This window comes from Diadema antillarum, unplaced genomic scaffold (genome assembly GCF_040938485.1).
Source record: "Diadema antillarum isolate AM-2024a unplaced genomic scaffold, OU_Dant_1.0 scf00000027, whole genome shotgun sequence".
Classification (NCBI taxonomy): domain Eukaryota; kingdom Metazoa; phylum Echinodermata; class Echinoidea; order Diadematoida; family Diadematidae; genus Diadema; species Diadema antillarum.
The window spans coordinates 2,696,041-2,715,756 of NW_027270916.1; the positions used below are offsets into that span (position 1 = coordinate 2,696,041).

Here is a 19,716-nt window from a genome sequence, read left to right on the forward strand (position 1 = left end):
TACTCTATTGGGTGAAGTACGATGTATATGTATGCCTTGTGTTCATTTTAATATGTTAGTCTCTCACTCCCTCTCTGTCTGTTCCCTCTTTCTCATTGTTAAATATTCCAGCAAATGAGGAGATCTGGAAACAAGGAAGAAAACAAGAGGATTCTAATGGATCTGGACGTTGTACTCAAAAGCCACAATTGCCCATTCATTGTGCAATGCCTTGGAGCGATAGTCACACCGGTGAGTATGAGGAATAGTGTCAGTGGTATGATTCAGTGTGAAATAGTCACATCACATTTTTTGGTATATAACGAGTTGAGATGTAGATTTATTACAGCATATTCCAATACATGAATGATAGTAAATTGCTGTGAGGAAATTTCACACTGTGGTACCAGCATGAAAATAAAAATGTACAAATATTTTGTTTACTTTGATGCAATATCACTGATCATAAAAAGTGTCAGCAGTCAGCAAAAGTTAAAATGTGCTAAATTTCATCTCACAAAACAAAGTACACAAAATTTAAATCTACAATGAGTGTTTCCACATATGTATGCACCTGAGAAGTACAAGTGTACAATATATCTGAAAAGGACAGGGTGAGCTTACATGCATTAGAGAGCCACCTTTATCATATGATTGTTAATATTATTTGCCACAAAGAAACGTGTGTCAGATTGTCCAGGGTGAAGCCATTAGCAAACATACGACATGTATCTGATGGGGCAAAGCTATGTGGTTAGTGCTTGCAACAAACAGAGGAAACTCCTGCTTAGGAATATTGTCTCTCGATTATGTCATTATGCAAGCAGATGAATGTTGCTAGCCACATACATGTTAGGCAGCGACCTACTGTATTGCCAGCTAACAATGGGTTTACTCATGTGCATGTCTAAATTTAATGATTGCAATTCCAGCTCACTGGGTACACATACATGCACACATATACACGCACACCCACATGACCAAGAAATGGAGCAGCATTCTTTGTTTCAAATGAACATTGACTAGCCAATTGAGTAGCCATTGAGTACCATAGTCAATTTTCACACTTTTGGTTTACAACTCTATTTCTGTCTATTTCTTGCTTCATTTTTCTCCATTTTCCAGAGTGAAGTGTGGATCTGCATGGAACAGATGGCTACGTGTCTAGACAAGCTAATCAAGAAATTAAGAGAGCCTATACCAGAGCAAATAATCGGAAAAATGGTTGTAGCGGTGAGACAATACCTTTCATCTATCTAAAATGGTTTGCAGTTTTGTTATTCCAGATGTTCATTAATGCCAAAATGGCATAAGGTTTTAGTAGAGTTATTCCAAAGGTTTGATGTTCAATCTGAAAAATAGAATGGGATTCATACTTCTGAAGGGTAGTACGCACCTTCATTTCATTTTGGATTAACAAACCTGATTTCATTTTTGGATTAATGGACCTTCAGAATAACAAACCTTATTTTCAGTTTTAGATTAAAGAACATTGGGAATAACACCACAAATGTTTGGATTAAGAAAGCCTATCTTATTTGTGGATGAACGAACATCTAGGTATACAGTAGGCAATTTATGTGTGTCAGAATAACAAACAGTATGTCTTTTTGGGATTAACGAACCTTCAGAATAACGGACATCACCCATTCTAAATAATGCATGCTTGATGAGAGATGCTGAGAATGACTTTATTCTCACACTCACATGTTTCATATTGCATGAGTTTCAAGTATTTATCAAGTAACTGTAGGTCAACATGTGTAAGTAGTACGTGGTGCCTCTGTTTGAAGAGTCTGATACCCTTTACAAAGAGTTCAGTAGGAGTATTGTCTTTGATATTGTTAGCTCAGTTCTTTTGTCTTTTTTTTGTGTCTCAAGGAGCATTCTCCCAAATTTCATCAAAATTGTAAAGCAAAAAGTTAAAGAATCTTGCCTATCAGAGGGGTCTAAAGGTCATGGTGCACTCTGAGGTGTTCTAATAGCTGATCAGAAAGTAATATTTTTTAATGGTTGAAGTCAAGGTCATTGTTACAGTGCAGACAAAAGCAGTACTGGTAGTCAATGCAGTCAAGATAGAATTTGGTTTATGGACAGTTTAGCTACAGTAAAGGTGTGGAAAGACACAGTGATAAGCATCACAATGTTTGAATCTTGTGTTGTCATGTGTTTAAAAATGATGCCACATTGTGGTGAGTGTGAAAGCTTTTTCAAGGATTGAATCCGCTGAAAGCACACTCCAACAAATCCCTGGCAATTGAGAGGCCAAGACTGATATCCTTGCAGTACAGTCTAATTATTAACCATCTTTTGACTTCTTTATAAATTCCCAATTATCTGTTCTTTTCTGAGAAGCCAAAATTGTACACAATTGCAGAAATGATGTGGCACTCCATACAAAACATTGGTTAACGTTATACCCTGACTTATGGCATTGTGTAGCGCTACATCGTTTCTCTGTGTAATTTACAACTTGTATGTATGTACATGCACATCTACACACTGCTCTAATAGTAATGGCAGCCAGATATTAGCGATCTCAGAAAACAATCCCAATGCCATTTCATCCCTGCTATTAAAAAGACACATTTGACATATTAGACGTAATTGCAATAACATATATCGATTTTTTTTTTCTTTCTAAAAACTTTATTATAATATTGGACAATAAGTTGCATTTAAGACCATTTTAATCCACTAGCTTGGCACATGATTGCTTGCATTTGTACAGCTGTAAATTGACTGATAAATAATGCAAAGAGCAGTGGTACATGTAATGGTGCTACTGCTACCGAGTGCTGCTGCTGAGCTGCACATGCATGCACTACGTACACACTGCCACTATAGCAGCAGGGCATTAGCAATAATGATAGAATTTATACGGGATTCATTTCATGTATTAGCATTTATTCATTTTTGTGTTAAGATCGCTCACGTAACAAAATCTGGCATAAAGGACTAAAATGTCGAGAACTCATTTCATGGAAACCTGGGGTGCTCAAAAATATAAGTAATTTACCCCCCTCCCCCCCCCCCCCAAAAAAAAAAAAAAAAAAAAAAAAAAAGAACAAATGTTTGGTAAGCTAAGGTACCAAATACCTCATGAAATGGCTGTTTCCTAGGGCAGTCCTTTTTTTTCTCTCTCTCTCTGTCTCTTTAAGAACACAGTTGTAGGGCTTCATTTTTTTTTTATCATATGTACAAGAGAAAGAAGGGGAAAAAAGATAATCAGTCTCTCAAAGAAAAAAAAAATGGGGCAGAAATTAGGAATTAGCAAATTGCTGCAATTCAGGGAAAAGGAGGAGGCCAGCGGCTTGCTGAAGGGTGGCTTGTCGGTTGCCCCACCTTCAGTGCTGCCTGCTGCTGGAATTTGATTAGGGGTTGTGCATTTAGCTTCCCCTTTGCTTGGGAGGATCACGCACCAGAACTCCAGCTGCAGCACTCAAATCGAGCACATCCTCCAGTCGGCTTGACGTAAATACCGCCCATCCTGTCTCACTCGAAGAGAGAGGCTAGAATTAGGAGGACTGTACAAGAGACTATTTAAAAGGAATTAAATAAAACAGCAGTAAAATATACAAACAAAAGGAAAGTGAGAAAGTTTATAAAAGAGCAAAATTTGTGCTGTTTGAAAATAGGAATGCATCTACACACACATATGTACATGTACTCCTTGTGTGCTGTTGAATACTGATATACATCTGTGTTAGTGTGTATATGTGTGTTTGTGTGTGTGTGTGTTTGTGTCTACAACATACAAATGTACATCTGGTATTACTGATGAAAAAAAAAATACTGTATTGAAAGTGGAAAAAACTAACAGCAGAGATGCAGAATTGATAAGATTTTCATAGCTATTACTTGTAATCTTGATATTGTCAGGTTTAGTTTTAAGATGTGAATTCCTTCACTTGGTCCTTTTCATTGTTTATTTGGATGGAAATGTTGCGCAATCCATCACCGCGACATTGAATTGGCATGATCGATGGAACAGTAGCCAAATTCGTTCAGTGATTGATAGACCGTATGTAAATACAATGCACAAACAAGCAAGGCAAGTAGATATTTACAGATTGCCAATGAACAACGATGAAGTATGCCAGGAATGTGTATTTCAGTGCATGCATGGCAAATGAGGTAACTGTTTTGTATTTAAACACCTTTAATAGTGACCTCCTTGTGTGTTACATGCCCCTGATGTAGGAAGGTTTGCTGGATTAAGTTCTAGAGGAAGCTTATTGCTACTCTAACTTGTAAACATGCTACCTCTCTTCAAAATAAAAACACTCTGACCTTTGACGGCGCTGTTTAGGGAGGTTATACAGTAGGGGAGCCACAAGCCATACCCTTGGAAAATAAGAATGAGGAGAGAGTGCATGGAATAACACTCTCACCTACTTTTTGTGACCCTGTCCCTGAATGCATGCCAGAGGCATACTATGTATCTTTTTGTGTTGTCTGTCTGTCCGTCTGTTCATCCATCCATGCATCCATCTGTCCATCCAAGGAGGTTTTATACATGGAGTTCCAACTGGATGTAATTATTCAAACAGTTGTCAGATTTCTATTGATGTACAAAAGAATTCCACAGGTGCACTTGTGCCTTTGATGATCGATGTTTGACGCCACCGTCTTGCTGAGCAATCTGAAGATTCATTTTGAACGTTATCATAATGTTGGCCATATTTTGCTTATTTATTTATTAAATGAAATGAAATTTCTCTTAATGATAAAGCATGTAAAACAAAAGTCAATTCCGTCCAGAAATTTGTGCAAAAGTGTAAATCAGAGCTGTATCATGTGAAAATGTTTAAAAGTGTAAATCAGAGCTGTATCATGTGAAAATGTTTAAAACTGTACCATCCTGGAAAGCTGGTTTTATCACTTTTCCGCTTAATTTCCACAAATGAAGCTAATATGGAATAATCTTCAAGTATAATTCTTTATTGATAGATATATCAGATTAGTGCCGGGGTATGCCCAGTCTAGTAATTTTCATCTTCATTTCAGCATTTTTGGCTCAATTTCTATTTGCGCATCCTCTTGTCTGTACCACCTACCATGCCTACCTTTATAAGAAGGGATAGCGAAAAGCAATTACCATTACAAAGATATATCTTCCTTTGAAAGTGGCTGGTGATTATGCAATGAGACACGAGTCAGTTCTCTTCGTATCTGCACGGCAGATCCTGTTTGGCACATGCTTCTAGTATTTTTGAGTGGCGGCTTCGAACATGGGATCGAAGGGAATAACACTGTTGTTACTCCATCTCTTGAACCTCCTTGGTCCATCCAGCCCTCATCTCAATAGCAATTGAAGGGGAAAAAAAGAAAGAAAAACTCCAACTGAATTCTTTAAGTTCCTTTCCCAAGTATGCTACATGTGGTGTAGGTGTGCTTTGGATTTTGAGCAGAATCCCCCAAGGTCAAAGTTCAAAGGTCACCTAATGACATTTATTCAAGGGTGACTTCATTTTTATCCAGTGGTAGTATAATGTGGCAGAAAGAGTAGAACTGATAGTGGTAAAAGGTCAAAATAAAATTTCAGTGTGATACAAATGTAGGTCAATGTCAATGGTGAAAATGTCAATGAAGAGCATACTTACGGCAGATATACACGTCATGTACACCGTGTGGTGATTGCATGAGAAGTGGAGGCATCCCAGTCGACTGAGTGCAGCGGTCAAATTGCTTTTTGTTTCAAGTTTATTTTCTGCTCCAAGTTTTAAAGATACATGTACAAATACTGGACTGTATCTCTCTTCAGCCAGTCATGCAGAAAAACAAAATGACTGTATTGCAATGGAGTCTACGTGGAATCAATTACAGACCAAAAGAGACTTAGACATACATTGTATGAAGAGAAAGGGAGGGCAACAACCATAACACAGCAGTTTTGTCTTTTCTTCTGAATAGCCAAGATGAGATGCTTGCAATTACAAAAGTAGTTTTACAAAGTATGGCAAAGATAATGATCATGTCTCCAAGGGTATTATGAGTATTTGACTCAGTTCTTTTCACATTCATCATGCTGGTGTTTGATGTCCATTACACGTAATTAAATAAATGTACACTTGTTGGACATGCGGTGTTTTTTTTTTTTTTTACTTTTATGAAATGTAAAATAAAGAAAAAAATAATGGGGCAATCATTAAAGCTTCTGAATAGATACACGTAGTTTGATATAATTCTAATCTGGGAATAGTGCAGATAGGTTTCTTAGTCATATGATTTTAGAGAGTACACATGCATGTCTCAATTGTGATTATCGGTAGACAATGTACACCTTAATATTGTCTGTAACTTGCTTTTACACAGATTGTCAATGCACTGGACTACCTGAAGGAAAAACATGGTGTTATGCACAGAGGTAAGGATGCAAACTTGTCTGTGTTTGAGTGAAACTTTGTTGTGAGTTCAACCTGCTGGTGTGAAACTATTCACAGCTCTTGATTTTACTTGTGTAAATTGAAATAAAGAAATCATCTTTTCTTTGATGTAATCTTCATTTTTTTTTATTGGACAAAAAATAGAAATAACCCGTCAGAAAGAAGATATTTTTGTCAGAGTAACATTGCTAAAAACTCATAATTTGTTAAAAGTGTGATTTATTTTTAATCAAACTGTTAGCAGCACATATCAACAAGTTATGCAAGAACTATGCTACAATGTACAGGCTGCGTAGACATGTTTTAACATGTCTATGCAACTTCGACTACCTCAATATTAGGGACTTATTTTGATTGCAAGTAGGGAAACAGTGATATGCCATTGAATTTTGCGATAATCAAACTCAAACAAAAAAATGAAAAGTTTCTCTCCATTTGAAAGCTAGAATAACATCTTTTACGGCAGTCTGTTGGTACCTCACCCTAGTCACATGTCTTACAGTCCCCATAAAGTACAGTGATATCACTTGCTTCAGAAATGACACTAATCTTCTCAAAGGAAAGGAAACATTTTGTTGAAGGAAGTACTTCTTTATGGACTGTGTCCAAGTCGTGCCAGGGAGATTCTACACTTGTGCTGTAGAATCTACATTGAAAGAAGTTCACTCCGCTGAACAACGTGTATAACATGATACTGTATGCACCACATTTTTCGCAGGGTTACTATTACCTCCGCCAATGGGGGAGGTTATGTTTTCGTTACCGTTGGTTTGTTAGTTAGTTAGTTAGTTTAGTTAGTTTGTCCGTGTGCAAAATAACTCAAAAAGTTGTGAACGGATTGGGATGAAACTTGCAGGAAAGGTTGAGAATGACACAAGTAACAAACGATTAACTTTTGGTAGTGATCCGAGAATTTTGGGGGAATTTATGAAGGATTTTTGATATTTTGGCAGGTAGGGTCAATGAACCTGCGTGTATTTGAGGTTTCAATGCGCGCACTAAAGTGCATGCTCTAGTTTCTGCTAGGGCGAGGCGCGCCATGCAGCTGAGGGTTTATGACGTAGCAAAGGCTTCTATATTGGGAAATCGGGCGACTCTCAGCACACAATGCTGTAATAAGTATGGGTGGGAAATCACTGATATCTCTATGAAAGAACAAGATCAGTGGTGGAAATGAGCTGCATAGGACCTACTTGGCAGAGGTCTGCACTCTCAGAGTGCTTCTCTAGTTGTTACTGATTTTGCGAATTAGGTGCTATTTGCGAATTTAACAACACACAAAAAGTGTTCACTCTGATATTGACATGAATGTGATGTGCATGCATGCATTTCTACATCCACCATTGTACTCCACGATCGCAAAATAAACCAATCGCGAAATTGTTGGAAAGTGTGATTCGTAAAAAATTACGCTCGCTATTTAAAGTATATGGCATATATAGTATTTTATGTGTGAAGCAGGTGACAAGGCATGCTAGTCACGTGGCTGATGTCAGTGTTGAGATGCTCAGATAATGACAGTGTGATGTCAGCCCAGTTGCTGACTTTTGGACATTTCAGTAATTCTTAAAGTGCGTCCGTTGTTTGCTCAAATTTCTACTCATTCACTGCAATCATGCCACTGCTTGTAAACCAAACTGCAGTTATCCAAAGGATGAATTCTCCCTCAATAATATTTCTAAAGCAATATGAAGGAATGTCCAGGGTGTTTTTTTTTTTGTGTGTGTGTGGTGTGTGTGTGTGTGTGTGTGCTGTAATCAATGTTTCCCCTCAGTTCCTCTTTTTTTTAAAAAGTCCCAATACACGTGGCAGCCTTTCTCATTGTTTTTTGACGCTCAGCAACGATGCTGAATACACGTAGGACACTGCTACAAAGATTACATTTAGTTTGAAGGAACTCACATCTGCAGCTGGTGAAATGTTTTCCTACCACACACACACAATGGGTGGGTGTGGGATGTGTTGTTCATTTGCTTCCATGCTGCCCACACTGCCAGAAATGGGTTAGGTTTGTTATACATATGTCTGCATCCTGACCCAACCACAAGAACCTTTACAAAACATGTCATGGGATTCTCCTTTCAGATAACAGTGTTTGCAGACATTGCCACTTATTAGAGGGTGTGACATTAACCCGTTCCTTACGGGAACCAGGTGTTATACTGCCTAGAAAAATAAGTTTGACAAAAAGATAGACTTTAATCTATCAACATTTGTTCTCTTTCCGTTGGAAAACTCCATAAATATCATGATATTAGTATCTTTTTTTCCGATTTAGTTTGCGCTTGTTCTGATTTAAAACTCATATGAACAGCAATCAAGGCTGAGCTCCATAGATTTCTGTGTTTTGCTGACTCCATTCAGGTGCCTGGTTTGGTGTAGAACAAAAGAGTCTGTGAGCCATCAGTGCACGCTCTATTCATACCTCACACCCGATCGATAATTTTATTGTTTAATGGCCCATGTAGTTGACTGTGGAAAGGGGTGTAATGTTTTGTACCGCTTTGGATTTCCAACCTGTCTGTTCTCTGTCGACAGGCAACAGAATCTCGTTTGGGGGCATTACAGGCACTTGGAGAATTGTAGGATGAATGGGTTAATGGCAGACTGGATTAAAACTTTTACTGTAGCTCTGCTGGCCAGTCATGCTTGGCATATCATTTTCTTTTCCTTCAAGATGGGAAATACACTGGAACAAACTACACCCATTGACTTGATAAAAATGCAAGATGTGAAGTACAGGAGGTTGTGTAATATACCCCGTGAAGTTGAATATCAAGGAAGAATGTCATAAGAAATTAGGTAATAGTGATTATTGTGATATACATTTGTTGATAAGTGTTAGCCCATAAATCCTTCCAAGGGGGTAGATAATACATCTGGTTGGTAACATGTATGCATTTATGAATGTGTTGAAGATTGCTGTGCAAGCCATGAAATGGTTGTTCCTCTTTGGGGGTAGTGATTTTTTTTTTTTTTTTTTTTGGACAGGTAGAGGGAAATTTGTACAAAGGAACCCAGAGAATTGTAGTGATGCTTTTAATGACATTAGATGCATTCATACTTGTGGTGACATTCGTATTGTTAAGGTATGGGAATCCCTATCAATGAGTAAGTCATTGTTTCAATGGTAATTGACCTGTATTGTAATATTGGTAGGAATCTTGAAGGGATACTTTGTGGTAATTTTCATGTGTTTGTCCTCTTTTGCATCAGATGTGAAGCCATCCAACATGCTCCTGGATGAAAAGGGTGTGGTCAAGCTGTGTGACTTTGGGATCAGTGGTCGACTGGTAGACAGCAAGGCCAGGACGAGGAGTGCAGGCTGCGCAGCTTACATGGCGGTGAGTATGAGGCACCCTTTGTGTGTATCAGATGACTCGTCAGGTGACACACTGGTATCAGGTGACACAGTGATGTCAGGTGACACGACCCAGTCACCATGTGGGACAGCAGTGGCTTGATGTGGTTCTTGTGATGAGTACATAGATTTGTGTTAGTATTTTTTTGTGTGTGCTCTTTATCAAGATCTCTTTGTCTTATTCAGCAGCCCCAAGAAAGACCTCCTAAGCGTTGCCAATTGTGGTTTTACAGAGGTTAAAAATATCTCTCTGGGGTATGAATTGTTCTTAAGGGGAGGATGTATGCTTTTAGACATGTGCTTCTGTGTATATGGTACCTATAGTATGTGCTCTAATACTTGACACAGGCTGCAAATTATTATTGTCCTTTTTTTTAATATTCTAGGATTCCAAAAAGCAAGTTTGTCAAAGTGTTATAACCTACCTCTGTGTTCTATGGCATGATTCTGGCAAAGATACAGCAGATGCTACAAGAGTGATGAATGATAACTTCTCTTAATTTAAGATATTGAGCTCATTCTAACCAATAGTCCATGCCCATCAATCATTACCAGTTGATCTGCATTGATTGTTTGACTTCAGAATTATATCCCTTGAGTTGGTAAATATCCAGAAGTTTATTGACCTCAAATGGCCTTGCTGAACTTTTGTCTTTTCGTGTACATTCCCTTTCTATGTATCTGAAGGTAGTTCTTTGCACTACGGATCCAAAATTTGTAAAGATAGCCCATTTTCCTCACACCGTATTAAAGAGTCTTTCTTCTGCTAGCACTGCTATACTTAGACAATGTAAACTGAGCCAGCTGAAATCACAGATATTTGGTGTTAGACCTCATTATTTTGTTGACCTTATCAACAAAGAAAGTAGACCTACACGTCTGTTTATCAATGCCTCATTTGTGTTTATTGTCTGTTTTCTGTTGCTCTGTCAGCAGGTACCCTGTAGTTCTTTGCACTATAAAGGTACTGGAAATTTTTATCCTCCTCGGCTATTGTACATGGTGCTCGGTCGGTGCAACATAGCTTACCCCAGAAAACAGATATTTGCTTTGAGACCTTGATTTTACATTGACCCTGGTGTGCAGGATGATATCTTTGACAAACTGGGTTGCGTAGCCAATATCTGCACTTTCACTGTCTATTTCCATGCACTTGATGTCTGGCCAAAGTTCTATTTTCAGCAAGGCCCTTTTGTTGTTGTTTGAAACTGCTGCCATTTGCCTTCACACATCCCACTTGCAGTAGCGTGCCAGATGAGATTTCGGTGTGGGGTAATGGAAAAATCCCAGCTTTCATGGGGGGCATTTGAAAGTCATGTGTGGTCAGATTGTAGCTTTCATACTCCCGAGTGTGTGTGGTTTCCCATTATGACATACACAGGGGTTGGTTTACTCAACTACAGTTTGAGAAGAACAGTGGAGAATGAAAGAAAATATTTGGTTAAGTGTGCCAAGACAATCTTACACTAAACTCGCTGATAAAAAACAGCAGTCAAATAAACCAGAATGATTGTTCTAATTATCTGCTACAAGTTGTAAAAGCAAGTATTGTATGTCAATGTTACCTGTAGAGTATTAAAACAGAAACTGCTTTGTCAGTTCATGGCACTGGATGTGTTGTAAATATTCTTGTTTTCTCTCAAATTGATCTTTGCTTTGCAGCCTGAGCGGATCGATCCTCCCGACCCAAACAACCCAGACTATGACGTCCGTGCTGACGTGTGGAGTTTAGGCATTTCACTGGTGAGAGTAATTTGAATTCGGACTGTATGGATTCTAGTATTGCAAACATATGGTTGTAATTGAAAGACAAATGTGCATTTTTTTTTTTTTTTCGGAAGACTGCAAACTCTCAGATGCTACATCTTTTACTCTTATAGAAGGAAGTTAAATTACACGCTTGCCAGCCCTGTTTCATAGAATGAACACATACAGCAAGTGTAGCAAATATGATTGCATCATCACTACTGCAAATTGATTCTTTCCACCTCTTCCTCTTTCTCCCTGTCTTCCTTCCTTACTTCCTCTCCCAACCCCCATGCTTCTACTTATATCCTTACCTTTATTGTCCTTCCTCAAATCCTTCACCTTTTTCATCTTTTTTACTTTTTATTCCCCTCTTCTTTCCCTTCCCTCTCCTCCCCCTCCCGTTCCCCCTCTCTCTGTCCTCTAATTCTCACCTTCCTCCATACTCCTTCCTCTCTTCCTCATCACTGGCCTCCTTTTTTGTCACCCTGCCCACCTTTCTCCTGTCTCATCCCTTCTTTTGCCCTCTTCCTCCCTTCGTCTTTATTGTCCTTCCCTGTCTCTTCCTCCTCACCCTCCTCCTCCTCCTTTGCCTGATCCTCCCCCTCCCTTTCCCCCCTTCCTTTCATCTACTTCTTGCCTTCTCCTGTAACCCCATTCCCTCAACCTCGGGCCTCCTCCTTTGCATGATCCTCCCCCTCCCTTTCCCCCTATTCCTTTCATTTACATCTTGCCTTCCCCTGTACCCCAATTCCCTCCTTCTCATCCTCTGGCCTCCTCTTTTCCCTCTCCCTTCTCTCTTCTCTTCATCTCCTGTATTTTCCCTCCTCTTCCATTCTTCCTGTTGTCCTACTCTTGATATCTTTCCTTTTCTCCAACTCCTCCCTTTCCTTCTCCTCTTCCTGCCACGTCCGCCCCCTATTGTCCCACCCCCTATTATCCCACCCCTATCCTTCTCCCCTTCTGCCCCAATCCTCCCATACTACCCCATCCTCCTCCCCCTTCCCCCTTCCTATTTTCTTCCTTCATTGTTTCATCGATCCTTCATGTCTTCCTTGCGCCTCCTCTTGGTACCCCCTTCCCCTCCTCTTTCTTCCATTGCCCCTCCTCCTTTTCATCATGCTTTTCTTCATTGCCCCACCCTTGCTCTTTGCCATCTGTCATTCCATCTGCTTCTCCTCTGCAGGTTGAACTAGCCACTGGGGAATTCCCGTACAAGAACTGTACAAATGACTTTGAGGTACTAGCACGAGTGTTATCCGAGGATCCCCCGAGGCTCCCCCTGAAGAGGGGCTTTTCTGTGGACTTTCACTCCTTCATCCAGTGCTGGTATGTACCAGTTTCATCAACTGAAGTCCAGTGCCACATGAAAGAGTCAAATCCTCTAACTTGAAATTGTTGCTATGTTTCCATGTGTTTAGTTGTTTGATCCCATTTTCCTTCCCTGTAGTCAGAGTCATAAAGGCCCGGTCACACTACCCAAAAGTCGCGTAAACGCATGAATCACGTAAGAAATTCGAGCCTTACGCGATACATGCGCGATTTGCGCATTTCATGAGTTTGTCTGACGTGGAACCTTCGTAGATGTCCGCCGATGTGCGCTGGATCGGCGCTTTATCCGATTCCAGGTTTTGAACAGCTCAAAACGCGGCTTCGCGTAAAAGTTTACGCAGTATTGCACTGTTTCACATAATTTTTGCGTAGTTTGCATAGTACTTACGCAAACAATGCGCGAAATATCAGTGATTGTTCACGAAAATGTTGCCGTTATCGTGTTCATGCGCGAATCATGCGCGATTCATACGCAGTTCATTAGTGATAATGTGCAGATTATGCGTAGTTTTCCATGGACCTCAGTTGTCGCGCACAACCATGAATTCGCCCTAATTGGGCCTTTGCCTGCCTATGCGCTGAAAGTGCTTGGTTTGTTAGTGATTTTTGCGTGATCTTTCCGTAGCTCTTGCGGAATTCATCGGTGATTTTCATCGTGTAAATCAGCGAAAATTCTCAACGGACAAGCACACACAACCAAATTTCTTGCGTGATTCATGCATTTATGCGACTTTCGGGCAGTGTGACCGGGCCTTTAGGGGCAATCTTTATTAAAAGGAGAAAAAAAAAGAAGAAGAAAAATGATTCCAGCACTTCATTTCTGCCTCAAGTTTTAGGAAACATTTACACATTTGCTTTGTGCAGTTCTGATTAATCTGGTTATAAATAATACAAACCAATGTTCATCTGGAAGATATTGCAATCTAGATATTGTATATTATACAGTGCACTCCCGTTACAACGAACACGATTATAACGAAATTTCATTATAATGAAGTAAAACTTGTGGTCCCAAAATTATCGCCATTAATGTCTATGGTACAAAGTTCGCTTATAACAAACACGGTTATAACGAAATTTTCATTATAATGGAGTCTTTTCCGAGCCCCATGGACAAAGAAAAAGAAAAGAAATATGCTCCGTTATAACGAAATGCGGATCGCTTTTGAAAATACGTAGCGGAACAAGCATGGGCGAACGCTTCCAATCACGGTGTGTTCGCTCCGTGTGTCACGCACAGTTTCCATCAATTTTATGCTCTCTTTAATGTAATATCCAAACGAAATTTAAAAGGTACAGTGCATTTCCGTTACACATAGCTGCACAGTGTAATATGAATATTCAACGAACAGAATGTGATATATGAGTGGTTTCCTAGTTTTTGTTATATGTTGTATTTGTTCGGTTATAACAAAATTTCGTTATAACGAAAGAAAACTGCCGGTCCCGAGCATTTTGTTATAATGGGAGTGCACTGTATTGTAAAGAGAGTCTAATTCCCGTTTCTTTTCCTGAAACCCATATTACTTTTCATATGAATGGGTTACATCATTGCTTCATGTCCATGTTATTAGTTCATGTTTCAAGCTGATGAAAGTATGTACATGCCTTTGATTATGCCTTCATTGACTGACATGAGATAGGGATACAAGTGTTTGTATGCCGATAAACCAAACTTCATATGAATTTCTTTTGCAGGTGTCTGAATGTTGTTTTTATCATCTGTATTGCAATGGTATGGTTTGTGCAGAACTGGTACGGCATTTAGTCTCCCACAAACATTTCCTCAATGATGAGCAATAGCAAAATTTTTTTGCTTGTTCGGATTTTTTTGGAGCCACTTTTGACTTACCAGATATTAAGTGCATAGCTATATAAAGACTTTTTTCCCCCTCTTCATTGCAGTTTGACAAAGGATTACAACAAGAGACCGAAGTACATTCAACTCAAGGTGAGCACATTTAAAAAGAACATGAGTATGTGTCCTAGTTTCACATGAAATATCCTGATGACATTGTTCAGTGTTTCATGGACATTTTGCCAAGTTGTCCATATCTTTTTGAAGGAAACAAAAACCTTATAGACCATTAGAGCTAAATTTCTGTCTATGTGAGGTTTAAAGAAAATGAAAGAATCAGTGAAAATCTGAACACAGTGGTACAAAGAAAAGGGAAGGAACACCTTTCTTTGATATATTACAGTCATTAGAGGACAATATTATTGACAGTTTAATAAGTTTTTGTTACATCTCCTATGTGTTTGGTACTTGAAAATTTCTTGTGTTTATCTGCCTTTCTTGTGATTGAGATGATCTCCCCTTCGTAGAGTCTAGATACCTGTGTAGCATTTAGAAATGCATTCTTCGAGAGTGTATTATGCATTTACAGTCTGTAAAAGCAAGAGACTCAAAAGGAATGAGAACCATAGGAATGTTTTGTTTACCAAAGGAATGGAGAGTTGGAGAGTTGTTTACAACTCTTAAATGTAATCATGCTGGAGAGCTCATTTTGTCTTCAGTTGTTCTCTGATTCATTGAAACATGTACACGCTTTATCATAAAAAAAATAACAAATTTAGACTTTCTGGTTTAAAAGTACTGTTTTCCACCAAAAATATACCTTTTTTAGCCCTCAGAATACTACAGTGCTGTTTTGAAGGTTGGCATCCCTGACTAAGGGCTGCGATTTGAAATTCAAGGTAATCAGGATGATAAATATGTGCATGTCCAAGGAGCTATGTCAGCTTGTAAGGCCTTTAAAATTAATATTGTGCAGCGCGAAGCATGTAATGAACCTGTCCCCCATTTCACACTTGATATTTTTTACCCTACAGGAGCACAGCTTCTTCAAGAGGTATCTCATAGCAAAAGTCGACGTGGCGTCGTGGTTCGCGTCGGTCATGCACAAGGTGAGGACGCAAACGAGCCGCCACGACCGGCACACCCCCTAGTATGAACTCTGACCTCAACGACGCGTTTTGGAAATTTGACATTTTTTTGTGTGCACAGGATTTGCACAGGACTCGATGTATTTTTCTTGACCGAGTTGCGGACTCTCCTTTTCTCGTCCGGCGACCATCAGTGGGCAATACTACTGGTCGAGGGGGCTGCAGAAGGCTGTGTTGGCCGTCGGGCCTCCGCGGCTGTCCAGTCCTGCTGTTCCTTTTGCCTGGAGAATCAGAGACAGCGACCGGTGATAAGATGATATTTGCAAGGAACATATGAAAGTATATGTACTGTCCTCAAGTTGTCTCTCTCCTTTTCTCTTCTTCCATTTCTCTCTATCTCTCACTCTCTCCCTTCCATCTCTCTATCACTTATCAATCTATCTCTTTCATATACTCTCTTCTTGAAATTACGTTTATGCTACTGTGTCGGACACTTATTCCGACTTCAATGAGGCAACCATGAGACACTATAAGTTACGGTCTTCAGATACATTATGTAATTAATGCTCCTAATTAGCAAGGAGATGTATGAGCGTTAACATGTTATGCATTGACTTTTCAAAGTACAATGAGGCGCATTGAAGGAGACCCCCTTCTTTATCCTTTATTTAATGTTGTTTTCCTTTATAAGAAATTTCTCCTTTTTTTTGGGGATGTATCTATCAAAGTGTACTTGGTTATGCTCGTCATAACTGGATGCCATTAGAAATGCCGAGTAGTCTTGTACAAGACTGGGCAAGTGAGCAAAAATGATTTGTTTATCGTGCAAAACACAATGTTGTAGGCATTAAGTTTTACCTTTGCTCTGAAAATTACAAGTATTTTATGACACGCTTGTATTGTGTCAACTGTGTGTGTACAATTATGCACAATTGTCCAAGAGAAAGAGAGCCCTACTTTAGCTGTCAGTCATAAAGTATGTCTCTTGTGCACTTGTTTTTTTTAATTATTATTTTTTTGGGGGGGGGGGGGGGGTCAATGCCTTTTCAGAGGTGTGAACATGTTATGCAGATGATAGTCATTCATTAAGTTCTCTGTATTGTGATATGCAGTCATTATTGCATTTAGCTGATGCATAAATGGCATATGACATTCAACTTACAACTACTGTATGTTTTGGTTTTCAAATAAGATTGTCTTTTGCTTTGCAGTATCATTTCACAAGCAAAGTGCAATTTTTCTAATGCAGCTCAGAAAGATTGCAAACAGGTTGACCTGGTGTCACTCGGATAAGATTTCAATTCAAAACTTTTATTCAGATAATGTTACTGAATTTGTACTTGCAGGGGAAAAAAAGTAGAAGTTTGCGTCCCTCAGTCAGGAAACTGAGACGTGTCCTATATTTTTACCCAATTTGAGTTTCGTTTTTCTGATTGTTCCTTTCATTCAGGAACAGCAGCAGCATCCCATTTTTTGCCATGACTTGTTTTTTGAGTGGGATATTTGTTTAACACATACCCATTTCCAAACAAAGCATTGCATTGTGCTCGATCATAAAAACCATCAGTAGTAGCAGCTCATGTAGTGGGCCTTTGGCTTGTGAGAGTCAGACAGCCTTAACTAACTATTGCAAATGTGTCCTTCTGCTTCTCAAGGGATTTGTTTTTGCTTGTGAGCTGGTGTATGCTGCTCTTCTATCTAAAATGACTAAGCATATTTTGTCATTTCACAGAACTGCCAAGATAAAATCGCAACTATAAATAGAGACAAAAATCCTTGGCTTCTCCTACGAGTTGAACTTGAGGGAAAGTTTGTCATCTGAATAAGATATTTGAGATAACTTACCCTTGAAGATATTTGAGATAACTTACCCCCCCCCCCCCCCACACTCCTCCCATGGTGCAAGAAAATGTGGTTTGCATGAAAGAATTAGAAAGAAGTTGACACATTGCTAGTGGCATCATGTGAAAAGCACATTCAGACACCATGGCCTAATTCATGAAGGTGGTTTACATTTAGACCGTGGTTCAAATTTAGCCCATGGTCTAAAATAGGCATAAAATAGGCATACCTTTGACGTCATATCTGCCAATCACATTTACGCAGAAGAAACCACCTTCATTAATTTGGGCCCAAGAGTGCATCATTATCAAAGTTTTATTGTTGGTTCTGTGCAAATTGTCAAGAATTTATTCTGAACCATCTCTCAGATGTAGAGATTCATTTCAATGTGATGTAGAGAGGTTCCTTTGCAGATACATTTTTTTTTTTTTTTGTTCCCCAAGAGGGCACACCTTGCGCAAACAGAAGTTCTCTGTATGTCATATGTATAATGAATGCAGACACAGTCCTTAAGAATCAAAATGCGTCTTGCATTTCTTCTTTCCTTAGAGGGTTGAATTTATGGCTGAAAGAGCTGTGGCATTTAATTTGATGAATAATTGATCGAGGGACCCTTTTTGTGCATGGACATTGTTGCCTAGTGTAGCCATTTTGTTTAAACTGACTGTCAGAGACTTAAGTTGCACTTTCTACATATGGAAGGAAATAAATGTGCCCAGATGCCCATATTGAAAAAAAAAAAAAATGTTTTAAAAAAAGCCTTTCTAGCTACAGGTTAGCTGATGTAATCTCACTGATCCCCATTGCAATGAAGCCACCATTTGATTTGCTCGTTTTGAGGGTCTTCGAAGAGTGCAAGTGTCATCACATGTGCACCATTTCTTGACGCCTTCCTAGAGTACAAACCATTTGTAACTTTTATATGGATCTCTTGTCCTTCTGTTTTAAATCAGCTTTAAAAGATCTTAAAAGACTTAAAAGAATGTGCCAGTAGAGAGATCATAATGTCCTGCTAATCAGACCCTTTTAAGCTGTACTAAGTCACTGAGACTGTGTAGTATGGATGCACATATGAGGAACAGGAATTTTCAGGATGGGCATGTAATTTTATTTATCAATTTATATGGAGTATCAGCTTTTGAATAAGTTTGTCAACCACCAGATTGAGTTGGGTATTGTGAGTGGGCTCTCTCGAAATTGTTCTACTGATGAGAATTTAAGGGAATCTGGCAGGGATGATGTACAGTTTTGTACAAAGACACTCAATGTAGAGTTGACAAGTGAATGGAACCAACAACCACTCTTCCTTTTATATTTGCGCAGCAAAGCTTATCAGGCACAATCCCCCAAAATATCCCCAGACACAAGCTGTTGAAAAACACTCTCACAAGTAGTTTGGCAGATACTCCTGTATCAGTTTAACCGATTTTAGATTGATTTAAATCGTGATTTGAATCATTTTTCTTTTGTGGAAAAAAAAAAAAATCATAGTGATTTGAATCGACTTGAATCAACAAATCATCCTGGTTTTTAACCGTGTAAGCTTGTCCTGTTCAAAATGTGATATCGTCTTCAGAGATCATGCTCAGTTTTTTTGTCGTCGTGTGATCTTTGCTTTGTGCATTATAAGAATTAGAGAAGAGTCACTAATAATGTTTCCACATATTTTTTTTTTTTATAACATGTTATGAAATTTACTCTGTTTACTGCTTCAAATGTGACCTTATACCACCATGCCCTCCTGTGAACAAAACAGCATGTCAAATAGACATCAACATTCTTGTTTGGTCAGACTTTGCTTGTTTACTTGGCATCTGGCATCTTTAGCAAGAGGTGCAGTCCATCACGTCGTTACAGCACATTAGTACAGATAATGGAGCAAATATCTATAATCAAGTCCATGACTTAACATTTTTTTGGTTGCTCTGGATGTGTTTTTCTTCCCCCTGCAAAGCTTAGATACAAGGCAGAGATAATACAGATGCTATAAACAGCCATGCACCAAACAACCCTGTGTGGTAAACAACTCGTTTTTTTTTTCCTTTTTCTTTTTTTGCCAGAAGATATGCGCTGTTGTTGTGCCATAGAAAAGAAGTAGCAAAATGTCACAAGTTTGGGATGAGTTTTGTGGGCTCAAGCAGAGGCCTGTTGACGTCTAAGAGATGTTGGAAAGTGTGCAGT

The 19,716-nt window shown here is 39.0% G+C and overlaps 1 protein-coding gene across 2 annotated transcripts in view; it reads left to right on the forward strand.

The window, feature by feature from the left end:
• LOC139734965 (dual specificity mitogen-activated protein kinase kinase 7-like) overlaps positions 1-16,704 on the forward strand; it is a 38,475-nt gene extending 21,771 nt beyond the window's left edge. For both annotated transcript variants that reach the window (XM_071645752.1, XM_071645745.1), the window contains exons 5-12: positions 112-231; positions 1,105-1,212; positions 6,298-6,349; positions 9,585-9,712; positions 11,392-11,472; positions 12,662-12,804; positions 14,713-14,758; positions 15,640-16,704. In XM_071645752.1, the coding sequence (XP_071501853.1) occupies positions 112-231; positions 1,105-1,212; positions 6,298-6,349; positions 9,585-9,712; positions 11,392-11,472; positions 12,662-12,804; positions 14,713-14,758; positions 15,640-15,756 (795 nt within the window). In that variant the 3' untranslated portion in view covers positions 15,757-16,704. The remainder of the gene's footprint in view (positions 1-111; positions 232-1,104; positions 1,213-6,297; positions 6,350-9,584; positions 9,713-11,391; positions 11,473-12,661; positions 12,805-14,712; positions 14,759-15,639) is intronic.
• The last annotated feature ends 3,012 nt before the right edge of the window (positions 16,705-19,716 follow it).